This window comes from Capra hircus, chromosome 12 (assembly GCF_001704415.2).
Source record: "Capra hircus breed San Clemente chromosome 12, ASM170441v1, whole genome shotgun sequence".
Taxonomy (NCBI): domain Eukaryota; kingdom Metazoa; phylum Chordata; class Mammalia; order Artiodactyla; family Bovidae; genus Capra; species Capra hircus.
In genome coordinates this window covers 9,912,317-9,935,140 of record NC_030819.1, presented here as the reverse complement: position 1 = coordinate 9,935,140, position 22,824 = coordinate 9,912,317, and the positions used below count along the sequence as shown (strand labels likewise).

At 39.4% G+C, this 22,824-nt stretch overlaps 1 protein-coding gene across 1 annotated transcript in view; it reads left to right on the top strand.

Annotated features, from left to right (window-relative positions):
* Positions 1–19,092, top strand: part of TM9SF2 (transmembrane 9 superfamily member 2) — a 50,250-nt gene extending 31,158 nt beyond the window's left edge. The window contains exons 9-17 of the mRNA XM_018056401.1: positions 245–353; positions 4,283–4,415; positions 6,742–6,861; positions 9,482–9,539; positions 10,125–10,284; positions 12,024–12,175; positions 13,222–13,333; positions 15,248–15,419; positions 18,393–19,092. Coding sequence (XP_017911890.1) covers positions 245–353; positions 4,283–4,415; positions 6,742–6,861; positions 9,482–9,539; positions 10,125–10,284; positions 12,024–12,175; positions 13,222–13,333; positions 15,248–15,419; positions 18,393–18,460 — 1,084 coding nt within the window. The 3' untranslated portion in view covers positions 18,461–19,092. The remainder of the gene's footprint in view (positions 1–244; positions 354–4,282; positions 4,416–6,741; positions 6,862–9,481; positions 9,540–10,124; positions 10,285–12,023; positions 12,176–13,221; positions 13,334–15,247; positions 15,420–18,392) is intronic.

Genomic DNA, 22,824 nt, shown 5'->3' with positions numbered 1-22,824 from the left:
ATCCTTGCAGCTTATGGTGTGTTAATTTGGGCACAGTAGTTATTAACGTTGACCATGGACAAAAAACTCTAGTTCTCAATAGACCATGAAGCCAGAGCACAGTTCATTGAATTTGTTTGATTTTAGGTCAATTTTTCAATTGATTAATGCTGTTTCAATGTTACTCAATAAATTGTTTTTAGAAAGAGTTCTGCTGATCCAGTGATTAAGCTCTAGGTTAATCCTGACGTGCTTATTTCTGCAGCATCATGAATTCCCTGGTCATTGTCCTCTTCTTGTCTGGAATGGTGGCTATGATTATGCTACGGACACTGCATAAAGATATTGCCAGATATAATCAGATGGATTCTACAGTGAGTGAAACATCTGACCTATTCCTTGGTCTGCCGTGGATAGTCTTTATTTTTTCCTTTGGAAAATTTTTAAATAATATCTTTAGTCAGAATCTGCTTTTAAAACATTTCTTCTCAGAAGTGATCCTGAATTGACATTTTCAGATAAGGAAATGATCCTTAAGAATTGGTTTTGTTGGTAGAGACTTAGTGCCTACAGCTCTCAGAGCTGAACTGTTCACAGTCTCGTCTGCAGCAGTAGAGGGTGAGAAAGAGTGCGGGTGCAGGACGCCAGCTCTGCCCTCCTTTCACTTACGTGCTGTCAACTCTGTTTCCAGCAGATGTTCAGTTTGGGAAGCAGCAAAGTATTTAAATTTTGTGTATAAGTTTGATTTTTTAAATTAATTTTAACTGAATTTATATCATTTCAACCTTTTGGTGTATTCAAAGTAATTTAATGTCTCAGCTTCATTTACTCTCATTTTAAGTTGTATAACGTTTTGCATTTCATACTTTTTCATTTCCCAGCAATGATTTGTAATGAATACTTAAGACTCAGGTTTTCGTTGTTTTCTCTTCCCTAGCTTCTTAGCCTCCCCACCCATCTTTCTGTCCTGTTCTAATTAGAAAAAAAGAACATGTTAATGTTTATAAGCTTTTTAGCACTTACATGCTTAGTTTCTTTCCCATGATATTATTGATTATATGCCTTAGTAAGTATTTTATTAAAATAATTTGACAATACTCTGTTCATAATTGGTAATTCCAAATAATTGCTAAGTTAATGGAATTTTTTTCTTAATTTGTGTAGAGGTGCTTTGGGGTACAGGACAGAAAACCCCATTTCCAGTCATGCTCCCATTGTCTGCCTCCTGCCAGTCTCTCAGGGTAGCTGTCAGAGTGAGTCTGTTCCAGAGTGTCAGGTCATTTCACTCTGGATCACATTCCTCCAGTGATTTCCATCCACTGCACTCAGAGGCCAGAGTCGGCCCTCACAGTGGCCCGCGAGGCTCTGTGGTAGCCCCTGGTGCTCTGCTCCAGCCGTGCTGGCCGCCTTTCTGTTCCTCAGACGCATCGGTCATGTTCCTGTTCCAGGCTCTTCCTTACAGTTACTTTTCTGCCTTCCGCAAGTGTCCTCCCTCAGAGAGTCCCTCACATTCTCCTGGTCTTTTCTGAGATGTGCTCTTCCCAGTGAGCCCTTCCTCACCATCCCATTAAGATTACATCCTCTCCACCCACACCCCACACCCTACACCCATAATTCCTATCACCATCTCATATACTATGTATTTTGCTTATTTGAGAAGATCTGCTCATAGGAAGTTGTCTGTTATACTCACTGTAGGATCTCTGGTATTTTAAACAGTACTAAGCATATAGTTGGTGATCAGCAAATATTTGTTGGAATGAATGAATTAGCCCTTGATGTACCAGACATGATGCATTGCTGGCCTTCAGTTCAGTTCAGTTCAGTCGCTCAGTCGTGCCCGACTCTTTGTGACTCCATGAATCGCAGCACACCAGGCCTCCCTGTCCATCACCAACTCCCAGAGTTCACTCAGATTCACGTCCATCTGACTGGTTAAAAAAAAAAAAAGGAATCCAAGGACTCCCCCAGATCCACCCTATCCCCCAAGATTGAGTGAGGCCAGAGCAGGAAGCAGTGCCAGCATGAGAGGTTAATGTTCTCCTTTAGGAGTATGCTTATATCAAGTTTTTAACCAATTGGGCAATTAAATTGAGTCAGTGGTGAACCTTGATCTCCTCCTGTTTATTAAGCTTGGATTGTTGAAGCGGGCAGAATGATTCTAGGTTAGTAAATGCCTTCCGTTTTCAGCAGAATTGAGTTGAAATTGAAGGAAAGTCTTCCAAATTTGGGTTTGCTGGATTTTCCACACTTGAGGTCCATAACATATGATCTAGAAATTCACAAAAATTTACAATAAACAACAAATTTGTACCAGGTCCCAAATATTTCAGATATTAGGATTATTAATTACAAAGTAAAGATATATGAAAAAGTAACAGCTAGGATTTTCCAGCACAGATGAAAGATGAGAATCTATAGATAAAGATTACGGAGTGTATCCAAAGTGGAATAAATAGAATGAAATCCGCACCTCAGTTAACCATAGGAGACCAGAGAAAGGAGAAGGTCTTGCCTTAGAATCGGCCAGAGGGAGAAAGACTGGGCTTTCTGCAGAGGAGAAGCAGTGAGATTGGCAGTGGAAACTCAAAAATAATATCTTTAAATCGATGTTGAGAGAAATTAACTACTTACATAGAACTGTGTACTCAGAGATCTTTCAAAAATGAAGGTGAAATACCTTTTTCAGACTAACAAAAACAGCTGACCACAAACAGACCTTCTCTAAAGGAATTTCTATAGAAATACGTTAGTAGAAAATAAGTAATAATCCTAAAAAGAAGTTTAGAAGGATTAGTTAACAAAGAAATTCCAAATGATATTTTCTGCCTATAAGAATAATGAGTCTAAATATGGAGGTTAACAAAAGTGTATCAACAAAGGAAAAGTAGCTTTGAGGAATAATTGTGGATGAGGTAGGTGGCCATCTAGAAAAAAAGTAAATTCCAACTTCATTGCTTACATTCAGATGATTAAATGAAAATGTGGAACTGTAAAATACTAGACCACATGGGAAGTTATTTTTAAGTCTTGTCTGCTGCTGCAAAGATAGAAATCTGAGTGGGAATTTGGGGGAGGGCTACAGAAGTACCCTGGACAAAATGTTAAGAGAGGAGGCTGAAGAAATAGCAGGGGCCACGTTTTGAAGGAGTTTCTAAGCTGTGCAGTCTGAATATCACTGAGAAGCTGTTGAAGTATACAAAACAGTGTTGACATGGCCAGATTCACGTTTTAGGAAAATCACTTTTAACAGTGTGTGGACAGTTGTCTGGAGCTGGGCAAGATTGGAGGCACTGAGACCAGTCAGAAGACTGTATGGAATTTCCACAGTCAGGGAATGGTAGCAGGGAAGAAGGAGGGCAGTGGGCAGATAAACAGAGGGTGTCTGGGAGGTGGGATGGAATGCTGATTGGCCAGTTGAGAGGGTGGAAGAGGAGAGCAGCCAGTGAATGACCCCGTGTTTCTGACCTGAACCACCCGATTAGTTAAAAGGATCTTTCTGGTTCTGTATTGAGATTCAACTGAAGTGTAGAAACCAAGACCAGTTTAGTGCACACTGTGATAGCCAGGTAAGAGGGGATGGGTTGAACAGGGCTAACCTGTCCTGTGGGTAGATCTTAAAGCTAAACTGTAGGAAATATTAAAGGATTGTATGAAGTGTGGGGAAGGAAAAAGATAACTCCAAGGTTTGGGGGACTGAGCAGCTGGTAGTCTAGAGTTTTATCTACTGGGGGAACTGTAGGTAGAGGTGGGGAGAGAATCAGTTTCCTTGTGGATGATTCTGTTCAAGGTGTCCACTGATCAGCCCAGTGGAGCTGTTAATAGGCAGGTATATATGTATGTCTGGAGATCAGGGGAGCAGTGTGAGCTGGTGACACAAGCTTATTAAAATTGTCAGAGCCTACTCTGCATGCAGAGTAGCTTTGAGAACTGATACCATTTGCTTGTTTTGGAGATTAGTTACTGAGGGGTAAAAAGGATATAGAGTGTGATTTAAAATTGTCATCAAGTTGGATCATAAAACTTGACTGACTAGGGCATGGTATCCCATTATCTTTGTATTTCTTTTTAAAGTTCTCAGTAACTGTTTGTAGATCTTAACACACACAACATTTCTTTAGAAACAATTCAAGAAAGTTATATAAAGCTCCATGAGTCAAGCTTTCATACTTCAAAACTGAAATATATATTAATATCTGTAAGTTTTTCTTTAAATTTCTGTATCTGCATATTCAACAATGAACAAACTGCCTAGTTTTCTTGATGATCCCATGGTGATGAAGCGATTTCCTTCCCTTTTCAGGAGGATGCCCAGGAAGAATTTGGCTGGAAGCTGGTTCATGGTGATATATTCCGTCCTCCAAGGAAAGGGATGCTGCTATCCGTCTTTCTGGGATCGGGGACACAGATTTTGATTATGACTTTCGTGACTTTATGTAAGTGTCAAGTGAAAACTAACACATAGAAAATGCTTTTTAAAAATAATTATTTGAAATCCAGTTTTCCTAAGTTGTAGCTAGGCTAGCTTATTGTTTCTGAGAGTCTTTTGGTTCTCAGAATCTGTGTTCTTTGACCATAAGTGACCAGGGGCGGGGTTAGCCATGCCAACAGCTGACTCTTTAGATTACCCTCACAGCTGCATAGAGACCAAGCTTGTCGTGGGAGCACAGGAGCTGCAGATCCTCATCTGGGCAGCCTGGAAGCAGGGCCATGCAGGTTGGCTGTCCTACCTCACCAGAGCGTATGATGAACATCCCAGGATATCCTTGGCTTCCACTGAGGACAGAACAGAGAGAAGACGGGACAGAACCCAGAGGGGACGAGACAGGAAGCTTTTGGAGACCTTGCCACCTTGGCAAGATTTAGGAAGCAAGACCTATTTCTTTCCCCAGCAACGTTGAGGAAAGACCTTCCTACACACACAAAAAAATATCTCTTCCTTGTGACTCTTGAAAGCCTTCAGAAATTTTATTAAGTCCTACTGTGTCAATTAGGACAGATTTTTAATTTTTCTTTTTTAAAAAACAGAGCTGATTTAGAGGTATTCATCAGCTGCAGGAGTGGTCCTGAGACTCCTGTCTGGAGATGTTTTAATGTCGTGGTCTTTCAGTTTTCCAAGTTATCAGAGAAAAATATATTTATGAAAAGAGTTTTATGAATTTTGCTTTTATTTCCTCCTGTTCTCATTGTCTGCTACTGGTGAACAAGTAACACATGAATGTTACTAGAAAAATTCTGAAACCACTGACTTTTCAGTAATTTTCTTAGCAAACACTTGTTCTTATGTTTGTTTGCATATTAAATACGTAATACCATAGTCATTTTCTGCAAGTAAAATTGTCCCAAGTTTTTATGATGCAATTAAACACGTAAGTGTTCGGAAAGAGAATGACCGATTCCAGGTGTCTGGCACCTGCAAAGTTTGGGGTTGACTGATTTGCACCTTCTGGCTCCGCTGAAGACTAACTAGAACATATTTATCTACTAACAACTTAGATAAGGTGATGTCAGTGTGATGGGAGAGGCTAGCTAGCAGTTGTAAGTATATTACACTGAAGAGGGGAGATTGGGAAAACGAGTCATGAAGGAGGTTTGGACACAGCCAGACGATTGATTGCAGAGTCCCAGAGAGCCGAGGTGGAGTTCCAGGGGAGTGGGTGCTTGAGGGTGAAATTCGGCTTTCAAATTAGATCGAGAGTGGCCTTCTGCCCCTATCTGATCTTTGTTGGGGTCAGCTAGAAAGCGACCTTGTCATGAAAGACAGTTTCAGAGAGCCTCCGTTAGAAAATGATAGAGATTGTTTCTCTCTAGTGCTTGAATATGGACTTTTTGCTTCAGAACAATCCATATGTCAGGCCTGAGAGGACTGGGGGAGGGTGCGTCTTAGCTTGAATTCCAGTAGATCCTCTAGTTTCCCTGTTTGGCTTCCTGTGATGGTGAGTTTCTCCTCTCCAGTCGATGCTGCTGGGAAGGTGTGCAGCTGGGAAGGTGTGCAGCTGGGAAGGTGTGCAGTGGTGTTTGCTCGGCTGTGTGCTCCTGGGGGAGACACCGGAAATTTCAGTGAGAGAGCCACCTGCATCTGTTCTTGGATTTCTTTCTGAGAAAGTCATATCTGACTTCCAGTTTAAAGCTCGGAATCGCTATAAATATAAGATGGTGGTTTTTTTTTCTTAATTAGTTGGGAGGGTTATATAGTGAAGAACAAACAAGCAACTAGCTAAATAAGAGTAGGAAACAATTTCCCAAGTTACTGACCAAGCCCTTCAGTAGCTAGTGTTCACAAAGCTAATGGTGCTGTGAAATCTTTTTTCCTCTCTTTTGTCCTTCGACTAGATTCTGCCTCATCTCTTATGTTTGGATGTTACAAGGGGTTTTTTTTTCACCCCAGAGTAGTCAGTATTATTTTTAAAAGGAACAGAAAGTGAGAATATTTTACAGTGGGAGTATTTTTATTGATGTTAATTTAAAAGCTGTACTTGAAGCTCAGAAGAGCTGAAAGCACTCTTGAGCTTGCAGTCAGCCTCCACTGGTAACAGGAAAGGTCGACCCTGACAGGAAATGTCCCGATTGGAGCTTGCCTTATGTGTGATCCTGTTGATGCAGTGCCTTAGGTATTACCAAGATTCAGTGTGGCTGCGTGGTAAGGGAGCATATTTTCATGAAGTTGTATTTAGTTTATTGTTTAAAAAATGAGCGGGGTCTTCTATCACTTCAAAGGAAACAATAATAAAATTCATAACTTTAAATTACTTATTTCTTTAGTTTTTGCTTGCCTGGGATTTTTGTCACCTGCCAACCGCGGAGCTCTGATGACGTGTGCTGTGGTCTTATGGGTGCTGCTGGGCACTCCTGCAGGCTACGTCGCCGCCAGGTTCTACAAGTGTAAGTAGGAGCTGCCCTGCCGGGTGTCAGACCAGGAGTCTAACCTGCCACGTCGGGGTCTGAGCCTTTGTGTCTGGTAGTTGAGGCTGTTCAAGCAGTGTGTTAAGAGGTGTCTAAAGAAGCTTGTGAGATGGATGACTGTCCCTAGATTTGCTTGTTCAAACACGCTTGTTAAAACAGTGGCTTCAGTAAATTTAGGTGCTGCCTATCCATTGTCCCCTCTCTCCTTCTTAAGTTTTGACTTAATAGCTTTGGCTGCACAACTTAGATTGGCTACATTCATAGAAATATATTTAGTCTAGTAAAGGGAAAAAAGTATCACTGAGTCATTTATTAAAACAAAAAGCACATATATATATATATATATATATATGTATATAGGAATACTTTATGAGAGAGAGGTTGTACTTACATTGATTTAATGTTTGTAAAGGTACACTGTACGTAAATTCAGATCTCACTGTTTTAAAGAGCCCCCAGGTAAGTTATTCTTGTAGCGAGGTTTAGTTGCATTCTCTTGTGTTCTTGCTTTCCAAAAGTAAAATAAAGTTCAGTGAAAAAAAGAATTCAGAGCCACAGAATAAGAGTGAAATTGGATGAGATGACATACAAAGTAGCTTTTCCGGGTCAGCAAATGCCAAAGTTTGCCTTGCTTAGGAAGCCTGTGGTCCAGTTGAGATGATCCTATCGGTAATCTGTGATTGAAAATGCCAGGGAGATGATGACACAGGGCTAGGGTTCCCCAAGGTCTTCTGATAGGACTAAGGTTTCAGCTAAAATACACAGGGTTGCTTAGGTAGCCTTAAGGTGTGGTTGGCTAGACTCAACCCCAAATAGAAGTATTAGATTTTGCTAGATGTGTAGAGTATGTGAAGGCCTGTGTGCATGTGTGAGTGAGTGAGTGTGTTTACTCGCTGTGAGTTTTGTCAGACTTCTTTTTTTCTTTCATTCTTTGCTGACAGACATAGGATTAGGCTGGTCATAGGTATTTTAAGATGAAGGAGACAGGGTTGGAGCCCTGCCTACTCCCCCCGCTCAGTTTCTGTCCTCTTGCTTTCCTTCCGTTCCTCAGTCAGGCTCTGCACCGCACACCTGTCTGGGGCCTTCTCACCTGCTCTTCCCTCCACTTGACTTCCCATCCGTACTCCCTGCCCGACGGACACACCTCCCCTTCTTCTCCTGTCTGTGCTTCAGACCTCCTTGCTGCTGATTAAGTAGCATATTCATCAGGCAGAACATTCGGAGACACACTGTCACACAGTGCTTCGTTGTATAGATTCATTTTTAATGTTTCAAATAATAATATTTGAATTTTGATTGGAATTGTATTAAACCCCCAAAATTCATAATTTCACAGTAGTCTTGTCAGTAATGCTGTGAATTCAAATCATATATATAAATTATTTTTTCTTTTAGACCAAGAAGTACTTCAGTTCAGTTCAGTTCAGTCGCTCAGTCGTGTCCGACTCTTTGCGACCCCATGAATCGCAGCACGCCAGGCCTCCCTGTCCATCACCATCTCCCGGAGTTCACTCAGACTCACGTCCATAGAGTCAGTGATACCATCCAGCCATCTCATCCTCTGTTGTCCCCTTCTCTTCCTGCCCCCAGTCCCTCCCAGCATCAGAGTCTTTTCCAGTGAGTCAACTCTTTGCATGAGGTGGCCAAAGTACTGGAGCTTCAGCTTTAGCATCATTCCTTCCAAAGAAATCCCAGGGCTGATCTCCTTCAGAATGGACTGGTTGGATCTCCTTGCAGTCCAAGGGACTCTCAAGAGTCTTCTCCAACACCGCAGTTCAAAAGCATCAATTCTTCGGCACTCAGCCTTCTTCACAGTCCATTAAACTTACGAATTGTTAAAACTTGTTTTAAAAATCAAAGCTGTGTTCAGATCTCAGCCAGTTTTATCTCCAACTTTAAAACTAGGAGTGAAGGAGTACTTTCATTTATTTTACTCCAGATACTTTACATTTTTAAAGTGGGGGTGGGAGTTAGAAGCAAAGAAGAGTAAATAGCTGGTAAGTAAATTGTTCTATGAGGTGGCGGCACCCCTTCTGTTCTCAGTCACCTGATCCTACACGCTGACCCCCTACCCCTGACCCCCACGGCCTGGAAAAGCTGCCCTGCTGGAGGCACCCTGGAGATTCAGACCTCCTGTGGGCATTCAGGAGTGCTGCCTGTTAGGCCTGAGGGTTCCTAGTTTTAGAACAGATTCTGAAACTGACCTCAGGGTAAATGAGCATTTCCAGGGTACTCTTTCTTCATCCAGTCCCAGTGATTGAAGCTGGGTTAGAACTTAAAGGTTTGTTTTGTTGTGAAGTTAAAAAAAGTAGAAGAGAATAAAACTTGTTTGGATGACTTTCTTTTGATACTAGATTTATTTTATGCTGAAACAAAAGTCTTTAGAGTGGGACTTAATCCAAGCATTCCTGGGATGTGTGTCTCTGGGTTTGGATCATTTGATGAGGAAGTATTAGGACCTTTTGCTCACGTCAGTTTTCTAGGGATAGGCATCCAGTGCTGTGTATTCATTTGTCCAGTGCCAGACCTGAGGTGTGGACATTTGGTTTGCTTTGAAGGTACGTCTTTGAGTTAATGCCACTTTTGTTTTCTCCTGCAGCCTTTGGAGGTGAGAAGTGGAAAACAAATGTTTTATTAACATCATTTCTTTGTCCTGGGTAAGTGGGGTTTTCAATAATAACTTGCTTAACATAGTCATATTTTAGTTCCCAGAATTTCTGTTCTGTATGTCTAATCTTTTCTGTGTGTATCCAAGAAAATAAATTTAATTTTTAAAAAGTGAATGTTCAGCGAACATTTAGTAGCAGAATGACTACTACCTGTCTTACCTGGGAAAAACTGCCTTTAGACAGGAGAGTTTTTTATATTCCTTTTCTTAAAAGTCTGTTTCTTAGTCTGGCAGTCCCAAGCATGATGAAAGTACGTTAAGGTGTAAATTTCATGAGGTGCTGATAGGAGTTATAAGTCAAGCAAAACCAATTTGAAGAGCAATTCAGTTTTCTACTAAAGTTTTTTTATTTTTTAATTTATTTTTAATTGAAGGATAATTGCTTTATAGTATTGCGTTAGTTTCTACCAAACATCAGCATCTACTGAAGTTTTAAATTCACATACCCTAATGACCCAGCAGTTCCACTTTACTGTGTATAGCACAGAAATTGTGATACTTGCTGCATATGATTGCCACTGTATCATTTTGCTTCTGCCTCAACTGTTACCCAGATGCCTGTTGTGTCTTTCAGGATTGTGTTTGCTGACTTCTTCATAATGAACCTGATTCTGTGGGGAGAAGGCTCTTCAGCAGCCATTCCTTTCGGGACCTTGGTTGCCATCTTGGCTCTTTGGTTCTGTATATCTGTGCCTCTGACATTTATTGGTGCATACTTTGGTTTTAAGAAGAATGTAAGTTTACAGATGTAACTTATTTGAATGAATCTCAGCCGTGGAAATTAGCATATGCCACCTTAAAGATGCACGTGTCTAGAAGATAGAAACTAGTCCTGTGGGATCTGAATGTCACAGAAAATGGATGACTTCTTCGTTTGACTGCAGTCATTCTTAAAATAGTCCTCAGAAGAATGTGGTTAGAGAGAGGTTATGGATGTAAAGTTAAGATTTCAGAGTTTGATAAGTAAATGGAAATGAAAACTGAAATAGTTTATAGGAAATGAATGCTAATTTAAACTAATGAAAAATATGAATTTATTACATTAAAAATAAATTGTTCCCTTTTTTTAACTTAAAAAATACCTGTATCTTTTTTTCTTAGCAATAAATGTTTCTAATCTATATAACTTAACTAAGTAAACTGGGTAAAACTGAGTATGGGTTAGGAAATAAAGCTGTAAAAAAAAAAGTTAGTGACCATACAGTGAGGATAGCAGTGTTTTTCATATGTAGTTTTGGAATAAACTTTATGTGCTTACCTGCTGACATTTGGTTTTAGGACGGGTTGCAATCGCGGCTCAGTCCCTCCCTCCAGCCTGTCTGCCTCCACCTCTGCTGCCCGCTTTCTACCCGCAGGCTCAGAGGAAGCTGAGAATTCACTGTTGGGTCCTCCTCTAACTCCATTGTCTTTGCTCTTCTCTGAAAATGTCTCCACAAGGCTAAAAGAAGTTACGTAGTTGAGCATACTTTGTGAGGGGACCCTGGAAGAAACTTATGTACTTTTAAGAGACTTCAGAGTTTCCACTGCACCTACCATGCCAGGCTACTAAAAGATTACTCAATTCTTTGACATTTTGTTTATGACTTGAAATCTGTGTAGCATAAATAGTAAACTGACATGATTTGAAATTTTTAAATTGCATAGATGAAATAAGTACTTAAAATTCTAAAAATATAAAATTTGAAGAATGGTATAGTGATTCTCTGCCTCTATACACATACACTGACATATGAAATAATCAAGTTCACAGAAGTATAATCTCAATGAGAATATCAGGTTTTAACTTTTGCTATATCATCACAAAAACTATAGAAGTAGGTTTTGAACTTTTTTTGCAAGAAAGTAAATTTCTACATGTATACTCTGCTCCCTCCCCCTCATGTTATTGTGTTTAGGTACTTTAGGCTCCAGTTGTTTTTATGCTACCATGTAATGTAGTGTGTTAGAGAATAATTGAGAACATCAGCAGTAATTTATGATCATAAAGCTTCATATAACCATTCATTATCTTCCTTGTGTTCTTAAGTCTTAGCAAAAATTGAGCAATTTTAATAGAAATGACATTGTCCATCTCCAAAAAACACATTGACAACAGTTTCAGAACCAGCCCATTTCTTGCAGTAAATATATAACTAAAAGGAGAAGCTTAACTCTACCTTTGTATTAACTGCTGTTTTCTGAGTCCTATATTGTTTCCTCCTGTGTGTTTCTTATTTTGTTTAAAGCCATTAGTCACTGGATCACTGCTGGAAACAGTGGTGGCTTGTTCTAGGAGACAGACAGACTATTGTACCTGATGGTATCTGGTTTGGGGCTTCTGAATACAAGTTTCGCTCTAATGACCTAGGTAGACTTGTATTGCCACTAGTGTTAGCTTGGAAGCTGAGAAAAAGCTGACAATCTAGTGCAGAGAAGAATGTCTTAAATAGATACATAATTATTAACCCTTTCTCTCTCTGTTTTTTAACTGAAGGCCATTGAACACCCAGTTCGAACCAATCAGATTCCACGTCAGATTCCTGAACAGTCTTTCTACACAAAGCCATTACCTGGTATTATCATGGGAGGGATTTTGCCCTTTGGGTGCATCTTTATACAGCTTTTCTTCATCCTGAATAGTATTTGGTAAGCTGAGCACTAAGTCCTCTTATTGTACATACTACTAGCTTCTCTTTTTGTTTATAGGGCTTACTGTTGATACCTTGAAATGTAAGCTTTTCTCCAATAATCAGAAATCTTCAGAGATAAAAAGTTGTTTTATCTTTTCAGTGTTAGAAGAATTGTGATAACACTTATTATTAGTCAAGGGCTTATTATTTATTGCTCAGTTCTCACGCCTCTGTGCTCATCTCACGCCACTTAATGAGATGAAATGAGATTTTGGAGGTTAGGTAATTTGCCTGTGTCACCCGGCTTCTGTGTGACAGAAAATTCACCTGTCTCTCCAGTCCTGTGTTTTAATAAGTAATCCATACTGCTTCAAAGGAGTGTCTTTGAGCTCTTGATGGGAGGGAATTCAAGCAAGCATTGTTGAGCTAGATAACCTTCAAAGTCGTTTCTTATCCCAAGATCACTTCATTCTCTGGTTTCTTGTTCGAGTAGGAAAACGCGCCGTGGTAATTTTGAGCCACTCATACCCTACAGTATGTTGTGATCTTTATTTGATCACACTGGCATATGCTACAGAAAGTATCAGGGTTCCAGGTAGCATTGTCAGAACTAAAGTTGAACTTTCTCAGTTATTAGAGCCTGTCTTTCCTTCCTGTTTGTTATAGTGTTTTCCAGATTCAGCTGATGCTGTCATATATGATAAGAAACAGTCTGTACCCAGTATAACCCTTTCTTAGTTTGGCTCTGTCTTTACATTAATTTTTGGGGGGAAGTGTCAAATTTTTCTGACTCACCAGTAGACAGACAGAGTAAGCATATTTGAATAAATACGAGTTGCAAGTCCTACCTGAGCAGGAAGACACTCGAGTGCATTGTTGTATCCTGCCTGCCCTGCCCTGCCTCTGCCACATATATCACATCGTCTAAACCTGGGAGAATTTGTTGTCGATTAGATGGGAGAGAAAGCAAACATTTTCAGTTCAAAAAAATGAAAGGAGTGTGTCATTTGCTGTGTCCAGAAGAAACTGTTGATGGGTTCATTCTGACTTGTTTGATTGTAGGTCACACCAGATGTATTACATGTTTGGCTTCCTATTCCTGGTGTTTATCATTTTGGTTATTACCTGTTCTGAAGCAACTATACTTCTTTGCTATTTCCACCTGTGTGCAGAGGTATGTATTAGCAATATTCGCTTATGTTAACTTGCTAACAGTATTTCTAATTTTGACATAAGGTAACCTTGAATACTATTAATTGAGGTAACTGTTGTGAAGTAATTTTCTTTATTGTCTTTTTTTTCCATGTCAACTTCTAATGTCACAAAATAGCCCCCCAAACCTGAATTATCAAAAGATTGCAGTCTTTTTTTGTGTGTCAGTATTTTTTTGTTCAGTGAGCAAGTATAACTGCACATATTCAGTTATAGGTAGAAATTGACCTACATTCCTAAATCAAATGCAGCCATCTTTAAGCCTGATTTAAGATAATTTCCCAGTGCAGTATATTTATTATTTATTTAGAAGTTAACTTTTAAAATGTTAATTTCCTAAGAATAGCACATTATGCTGAATTTTTAAACTGTTGGACTTTAAAATTGTTCTTATTGTGAACAGACACTTATAAACTGAAAATTTAGTGACAGCAAACATTTTACGTGGAAAAATTTATGAAAACATTTCTGAGATTTCATTGCAGTGAGTTATATAGTTGGCAGCAAGACAAAATGATGATGTCCTTGGGTGACTTTTTAAAAGATTTAGATTGTGGTTAAATCATTGTTTTATAGTTGTTTTCTATACAGGAGATAAAATCTTAACTGTTAAATTTTATATGCTTTTTTAGAAAATTGAGGTTAAGTTCACATAACATGAAATCAACCATTACAAAGTGAACAATTCAGGGGCACTTACTACATATGCAGTATTGGGTAATCACTGTCTCTGCCTCAGAATAATTTCCTCACCCCTAAAGAAACCCCCGTGCCCACCAAGCAGTTACTTCGTGTACTCTCTCCCCTCAGACCCTGGCTGCTTCTCTCTACAGATTTGTCTGTTGTGGATATTTCGTACAAGTGGAAGTGCACGATATGTGTGCCCTTTCGTGTCTGGCTTCCTTCACTTGGCAGAGTGTTTGAAGGTTCCTCTCTCACTATAGCGTGTGTCCGTGCTTCTTCCTTTTTATAGCTGAGTAACATTCCATCATGTAGTTACACTCAGTTTGTCTATACATTCATTCATGATGGACATTAGGTTTGTTTCCACCTTTTGGCTATTGTGAATAGTGCTGCTATGAACGTCCATGTACTAATTCTCATTTTACCTGTTTGCAGTTCTTTGGGGTATATATGTAGGAGTGGTATTGCTGAGTCATATAGTTAGTTACTTTTTATTTAACTTTCTGGGGAACCATCAGACTTTTCCACAGTGGCTTCACCCTTTTATATTCCTACTAGCAATGCACAAAGGTTCCAGTTTCTCCACATCCTTGCCAGTTACCTGATATTTCTGGTTTTTTAAGTTATAGCCATCTAGTGGGTGTGAAGTGGTGTCTCATTGTGGTTTTGCATATTTTCTTGTGTATCTTGTTTGGAGAAATGTTGAATTCCTTTGCTCATTTATAAGTTAGATGATTTATCTTTTTGTTTAATTGTAAGAGTTCTTTCTATATTCTGGATGCTAACCTTTATCAGATTCTGATTTGTAAATATTTTCTTCCATTCTGTAATTTGTCTTCTCACTTTCTTAATGATATCTTTGGCACCAAAGGTTTTGTATATTTCGTTTCTTTTAGGGAATCATACGTTTTAAAATACAGCCTAATGCTTCATTATTCATAAACCATTTAAAGTTTTTCTACATGTATTTAGCCAATCTTTTAAGTAGCTCCATCAAACATAGAAGGTGCTTCTGAGCACCTTTGGCGAAATTGGCAAATTTCAGTATGAAAAGAGACTGGAATCAATAGCAAAAATTAGGTTTGGGGGGCTATTCCACTTAGCTGTGTTCTCTTTAGTAACTTTCTTCGGCTGCATTACCTCTTAATTGGAAAGTAATTCTTGATCCTGGATTTTTTTCTCTTCTACCCAGGATTATCATTGGCAGTGGCGTTCATTCCTCACCAGTGGCTTTACTGCAGTGTATTTCTTAATATATGCAATACACTACTTCTTCTCAAAACTGCAAATCACAGGGACTGCAAGTACAATCCTGTACTTCGGGTATACCATGATAATGGTTTTGATCTTCTTTCTTTTTACAGGTAAGAATTAGAATGGTTGTTTTTTAGTTAATACGTTTTTAGGCAAATTATTTATAATTATTTTGCTTTTATAAAACCCATGAAGGCGCCTGCTACTTAGTGCTCCTGTGTTTAGTTCTCAGTGCAGCTGAGCGTGGTCTGGTCTGCCCCCTGTGAGGGGGTGGTGAGTACCAGTAAAGCAGAGGTGGGAAGACAGGCCTAGTGGAAGAAGACTAACCAGGGACCATTGTTGTGCTGGAAGTACAGGGGTGCCTTGGCCAGAGCATCTCAAGGCTTTCCCCTGTCCGTCTCTTAATGGAACAGTCTTGTTTTTGCTCTCATTTCAGAAATAGAGTAAAAATCTCTAGCTACCTAATTTAGGAGTAAGTAGAAATTGGGGGTTAGAAATTTAAGATGAGATTGAGAATAAATGATACCAAGGAAAGATGAGCATAGGACATCCCTTATTCTAGAAGTTTTAAACTGCAGGTTTATATCACCACTTTAAAATCCATTTACCTGATGGCATAAAGTGTGCTTTACATTGGTGTTTTTATATGTACGTCTTCTCTGTCCACCTAGGAAAGTTCTCTGTATTTCAGTGCTTCGGTACTTAGCAATTGTGGCATGATTAAACAACAACCACAAATTGAGAGACCATTTCTTTGTCACAGAAAGTGTACATCTGAAATTTTATCTTAAGATTGTGTTGCATGCTATGTGAGGAAGTACAGCAGTCAAAAAAGAAAAAAAACTTGTTAAAAAATTAGCTTTTCTACTTGCTACTCATCTGTTAGTATTTAACAGAATTAGGTAGAGTTTTGAAGTGCCCCTGTTGCTATGTCAGTATATATAACAAGATTCAGGCACCCAGATCAGTTCTGTACATCAGGTCATTCATTGGTCAGATACAGTGGGGTAGGTGTGTGTGTGTGTGTTGAGGGGATGCGTATCTTGGTCTCCATGTGATAGATTTAGATCCATAGCCCTAAGTGTCTATAAATGATCTGTGAAACAGTCATAGCCTGTGAAATGAGGATTACTGTTTGGGGGCATCTGTATCCATGTCTGTAAATACATATACAATTTATTCCTTATTACACACAAAAAATCATGGTCTGGGTGAATGTCTTGTTTTTCCAGGCACATGTTATGATAATTCAACCATCACCTCAACTTTATTGTTCTTGATTTTTAAAGTGTCATATTTTTACTTATTTTGGATAAAACAAATTTTCTAATCTAAATTCTGGAGCCACATCAGATTTAAATCAACCAGTGAAGCCAGTGACTTTTAGTGTATTTCAGTTTGTGGGAAGGAAACATCCACATTTATTTCAGGACTCTGCACTGACATCATTTTTTTAAGTCAGTCTGTTTTAAAAAACAATAATTATTATTCTGCCACATTAGGAAAGATGCCACTTTTAGTATGCACACTAAACCCATTAAGTATTAAGAACAAAATAAAATACTAGAAGTACTTGAACAACAAAGTAAACTTAACTTGCTTAGAGTTGCTAGTATGATGATAAAATGTTTTTTTCTCATCTTAAAATGCCTTCTGTTACCTTGAAGTTCTTGTTTCACATAAGATTGTTTCAGTATATTTATGTTTTCACCTTTACTTTTCTGGAATTAACCCCAGTCTCTTCTCAAGCCTTAATAATGACCCTTTGACTATCCAGAAGGTGTATCTGTGTGTCCTCGAAAAAGCGCAGTGCATGGCATGTGCAGAGCAGGCCCTTGGTTATGTATGTGGTGTAAGAATGGGCATAATAACACTCACAACTTCTGTGGCAATGTCCCAACTACAGTCTCTCGACTTACAAAATCTTAAATCAATGGTGGAAACCATTGGAACTTTAAATATAAAACTCCCACAAGGGGCATGTGTATCCGCTTTTATATGCTTCTGTAGCCCTACCTATTGACTATTTCTTAGGGGATAATCTTGGAAAAAATGTTATGGATCAATTCTAATGTGGTAGGCAGTTTCATAAATTAGTACATGTTCTCTTGCAAAACAGTCTCTGAATTTACATTTAGTACATGTAAGTATGGTATAGTTTAAAAGGATACTACACTTGAAATCAGAAAGAAATATGAATCCTGGCCTTTCTTACCATCCATGGGCCCTAAACAGTTACGTAATCCTTAAAGCCTCATTTTTGTCAACTGTCTGGCATTCAAATTTTTTAGAATCTAAAGTGATAAAAATACTTCAAAATTTTTAGACTCTAAAGTGATAAAAATACCTGAAAATCAAGGCCTGTATTTTTTCATGATTTATGGAGGCCGGTAGGGCAGATAAAGTTATCTCTCTTTAATGAGATAAAGAAATGGGGTGGAGATTCCACGTGACTCATCTAAAGATGTTTCACACAGCTCAGGACAGAGCTGCTGTGTCCTCCAGTTCTGTGCCACCTCTCATCTCAGAGGGAGTGTCTCTTTATTATTCTTCTTTATCATATCACTTTAACACTTTGTAAAATCTTTTTGAGTTATTTTGTTATAATAATCTTTGAAAACTGATCATTCCCAATAACTGTACTTAGAAAATATTCCCTTTTAATTCTGTGAATCTGATATTCTGATTTTTAAGCTGTTCATATCATATGTTGAATTAATAACATTTTCCATTTTGTGGTAAGAAAATATTTTTAAATAGGAAAGTAAGATTGGCATCCTTTTCCTCTTCCAATTTTAGCCTTTTCTGTATAATAAGAAAAAGAATATATTGTAGAAAGCTTTAGATAATCTTATAGCATAAAAAGGTTTTTTTAATCAATTTCTGTAAGAAATTTGATCTGAATTGGCTCTGTGTTTTTCAGGAAAGTTCATGGGTCTTTGGTGTATCCCTGGTAATGGCTTATAGTTTTGGTTTACAGTTTTATGGCTTTTTTAAGGAAGCAGTCATTCTAAGTCTGTACTTTTACGTAAATCATGACGCTGCCTTTGAAAGGAGGTTGACTCTTGTTTTCTCTTTTATAGGAACAATTGGCTTCTTTGCATGCTTTTGGTTTGTTACCAAAATATACAGTGTGGTGAAGGTTGACTGAAGAAGCCCAGTGTGTCCAGTTAAAACAGAAATAAATTAAATTCTTCATCAACAAACACCTGTTTTTGTGACTACCTTGAGTTTTACCAGACTTATTGGCCTAGTAATCCTTAAGAAACAACATGGTTCTAAATACACCTCTCCCCACATACCTGTCCCCGCAGAATGTGTTATCAGCACTAAAACATTTGTATCGTGATTTGATTAAGTATATATTCAGTTGTTCTCAATGAAGAGCAAATTTAAATATTATGTGCATTTGTAAATATAATAGCTATAAAATTTTCAGTACTTCTAATGGCAGAATAGAAGAGGCCATATTAAACAATACTGATGAAATACAGGACAGTTCATTGTAAATAGGATTTTCTAGGCTCGGTAGGTGGAAAGAATTATTTTTCTTTGAAGGAAGTAACTTTTTATCATGGTAATTTTGAAGGATGATTCCTATGATGTGTATTGGGGAGGGGGGTAGGGATGCTGCTTTTAAAAAAATCTTGTATTGGTTGTAACTGTTCATATCTTCTTTTCTGTGTTGACTTCATTATTCCATGGTATTGGCCTTTTAAAAACTATGTGCCTCTGAGTCTTTCAATTTATAAATTTGTTATCTTAATAAATATTGTAAAAACATCTTCATTGCATCATTACTTGTTGTATATTCATGGGGATTCTGTATTTACCAATGGTGTTTTTAAGTGATTTATACTGTTTTATCAGATTCTACTGATTTTTGCTAATGTACTTTCTGAGCTTTGAGCTAAATGAAATTCCAATTTCCCAGGCTTTGTAACAAAACTAAACTTTTCACTGTTAGGCAGTAACAGAAATTTTAGTCATGCATATCTAGCCAGATGAATTATGTAAGTATAGTAGTTAATATGAGCCTATTGCATTCCTGTTAAGGATTTCATATTTTTTTTACCTGTTTTTCAAAATACAGTATTTTTTTATTTTTTTAAATCAGTTTTTATGATTATACTTTAACAATAACTAGCAGCTCTTCTTCATTATGATCACGTTTGTCTTAATTTGGATTTCCTGGAATTAAGAAATCACTGTGTTGCAGTGTGTTGACTGGGACTGTCTCCTGGACAGCAGGAAGCTAAGCGGGTGGGGCTGGGTCAGCATTGTGGACATTCACCTGTCAGCAGACCTGGGGTGGAAGGAGCTGAGCGCTTCAGCATCCATCCTGTGATACTGCCACTGAGCTGGGACCCAGCCCCAGGGTCCCCTCCTGCTGGCTGTCTCCACCATGACCCCTCTGCTCTGGACAATGTGGCTTTGGAGAACTGGCCAACTCCTTGAGGAGGGACATGTTGAGAAACTGATGAAGCTGCAGAACCGAGGTCATAGACTCTTCTTTCAGGACTTCAAGGAAACAGTAAGGATTGGACCCCTGGGTGCCGTGGGAAAATGCAACTCAGTAAGTGTGATTGATTGTGCAAACCAGCTGCCATCAGAAACGACTCTTCCCCTGCCCCCACTGGTTCATATGACTTCCTTGAGACCCATTACATGAAGCTGTCAGAGAACTGGGCCGTGTGGGATGGGGCCTCTGGAATATGGTGTCTTTTGACAAATACGCCCTGGGAGGCAGTGGCTTCTGTGGAGCCACGGGCGAGGCTTTGAACTGTCAGCAATGCAGTGATGCCTCATTGGGCTTTTGAGTGTGTGTGTGCGTGCATGCTTGGGTGAAAAGGGGAGCAGAGGTGATGTGGAAAGGACCCAAGTGTGAGATGACATTGTTTCAGCCTTGTCCTGCCACTAATGAGCAGATCCCTTCCAATGTAAAGCCTTTGACAAAAGGATTCCCTTTCCATCCTCAGAACTCACGCTGCTTTGTGCAATACTGATGTCTGACAGTTCTGTTACTGTCTTAAATATTAATATTACTCAAGATTATTGTAAAACTTTGCAGGCTTATCCTTCCAAATAGATCACAGGCCTTTCAAGGGCAGGAACTACTGCTCCTTCTTTGGTTCAGGCCTCAAGTGTAACAGGACTTTGCATGGAGTGGGTGTGTATTTGGAAGCAACAGGATGAGATGGTTGGATGACATCATCAACTCAATGGACATGAGTTTGCGCAAACTCTGGGAGATAGTGAAGGACAGGGAAGCCTGGTGTGCTGCAGTCCATGGGATTGCAAAGATTCAACACACTGAGCGACGGAAGAATAAGGCACGTATTTGTTCATCAAAACTAGGAACTTAAGTGATACTGATTTTAAATATTTAAATTGATAGAATGATAGACACCATTTCAATGTTTTGTTTAGCTCTCAGATGCCAGAAGGTGCTGTTTTGATCTTGGGAAATTTTGCATTTTTATGTGCATCCAGCCACATTGTCTTGTACACTTGTTCTCTGTTCATTGACAGTTGTTAAAAACAAATCAGCACTGGCAGAACTTGGCCAGCTTCTCTCTACACTTAGTTTGAACTGTTACCCATGGAACCAGCTCAAACATAAAGCTACAAAGAGGCTAATTGAAATCAGAATGCTGGGTTATTTCTCATTCAAATAAAACAGATGGCCCTCCTTGCCACACTTCTGTCAAATCTGGTGGTGGGGAGAGGGGGATGAATGTGTTTTTAACTCCCACACAAGCTTACCCTGCTCCTTGAAGGCGATACATGCAGCTACGGAAGGAAGTGTGGCGGGGGATGCAGGAGTGAGGGCTTTTATTTTGAAGATTTAAGAAAAAGCACTTTAATGGGGATAGTCTGTGTTCACAGTTTCAATTTAGATTCTGAATATTTAATTTTGACTTTTACTCAAATTTTTCTTTGGAGTAGGTAATCCACACCCATGGTTAACAATTCAAAATGTATAAGAGAATATAGAGAGAAGTCAGTCTCCTTTCAACCTCCATTCACTGACTTCTGTTGCCTGGAGACAATCATGGTTAACCATTTCTTTCCAGAAATTGAAACTTTGTTCTTAATGTACCGACTTGAAACCTCATTTTTGATTTCCTATTTAACTGACAGTATTAAGAGTATTCCGTTTCAGAGTTGGTTGTGAGAGTTTTAAGAAAGCAGCTGTGGAGATTGTATTTTTATTGGACGGAGTATGTTTGATATATTAGTACAAAGCATTGCTGTTACAGAGTCACCACTGATATTTAATAGATTTGTAAGGTGGTATAAACCACCTCTTAGGAGCTGTTTGGGAAAAGAAATTTTGAGAGAAACTTGAGAAAATTCTCTTACTCCATAGCAAGGTAGTTGTTGCAGCTCCACTGCCCAGAGACTCTACAAGATGAGAGATCTGAAAAGAACCCAGCTCACAGAGGGTGTTTCCATAAAGAGCTGAGGTGGTGTCAGGCAGGAGCGCACCAGAGTGGGTCCCCAAAGCACCCGGGTGTCTTGGAGAAAACTCGATCCTGGACACAGAATCTGTACCTAAGAGGAAATGACTTCTGAAACAAGATGATTTTATGAATGTTTAAAGGAATCAAAAAAAAAAAAAAAAGACCTCAGCTCCTGTGGCCCCTTGTTACTGATTTTTGGAAAAGGAGCTTAAAAACAGCCTGGTGCCTGGCTAAAATGTGCGCTTGGCACTTTGTCTCGATGCTCATGCGTGCGTGCACACACATACAGAGTTTGCCTCGGGAACATACACACACACACACACACACACACACACACACTTTGCCTCAGGAGCTGCGTGCCATCCCAACCCAGTCTTGAGAAAGCTTAATTTCAGAAGAAGCCACGATGTGTTTTATTTCTGCCTCAGGTGTGAACTTTGTTTTTTTCACATCTTTGTCAGGGCGGTGGCATTTTTAACCATATGGGTAACGGTAAAGTGAGCTTTGATTCCTGGGGGCAAGAAGTCCAAGGATCAGTGTGAACAAATGGGGAGCCATTCCTTCCCCGCACCCTCATCGTCGCTCCCCTGAGGTGGCTGACTTCACGCTCCCGAGCAGCCCCTCCGGCTGTGAAGGGACCCCGCTTGTTCCCCCTCACTGTCCACAGCTTGGCTGTGGCTGCGAGCCCAGGCTCACTGGAGCCTCAGACACTCGGGGCTCAGGCTCCGGGTTCAGGCCATCCCCCAGGCACATCCTGCTGTGTGTGCCCTGACCACCAGGATAGTCCCAGGAGGAGGCCCCCACCAACCGAAACCCAAGGTGCTGGTGGGGAAATGGGCTCCAAGGAAAGCAAGGAGAGACCTCACACCTGAGTGCCCGTGAGCTGCCTTCTTTCGCTGGAAGATGTAGCCTATTTTCAGAACCATGAAAAATCTATAAACTCTTATTTGATCCCACCTGACCAACACTTAGATTCAAATATTTACTCTTCAAGAGAGCAGCAGAGGATGAGATGGTTGGATGGCATCACTGAGTCAATGGACATGAA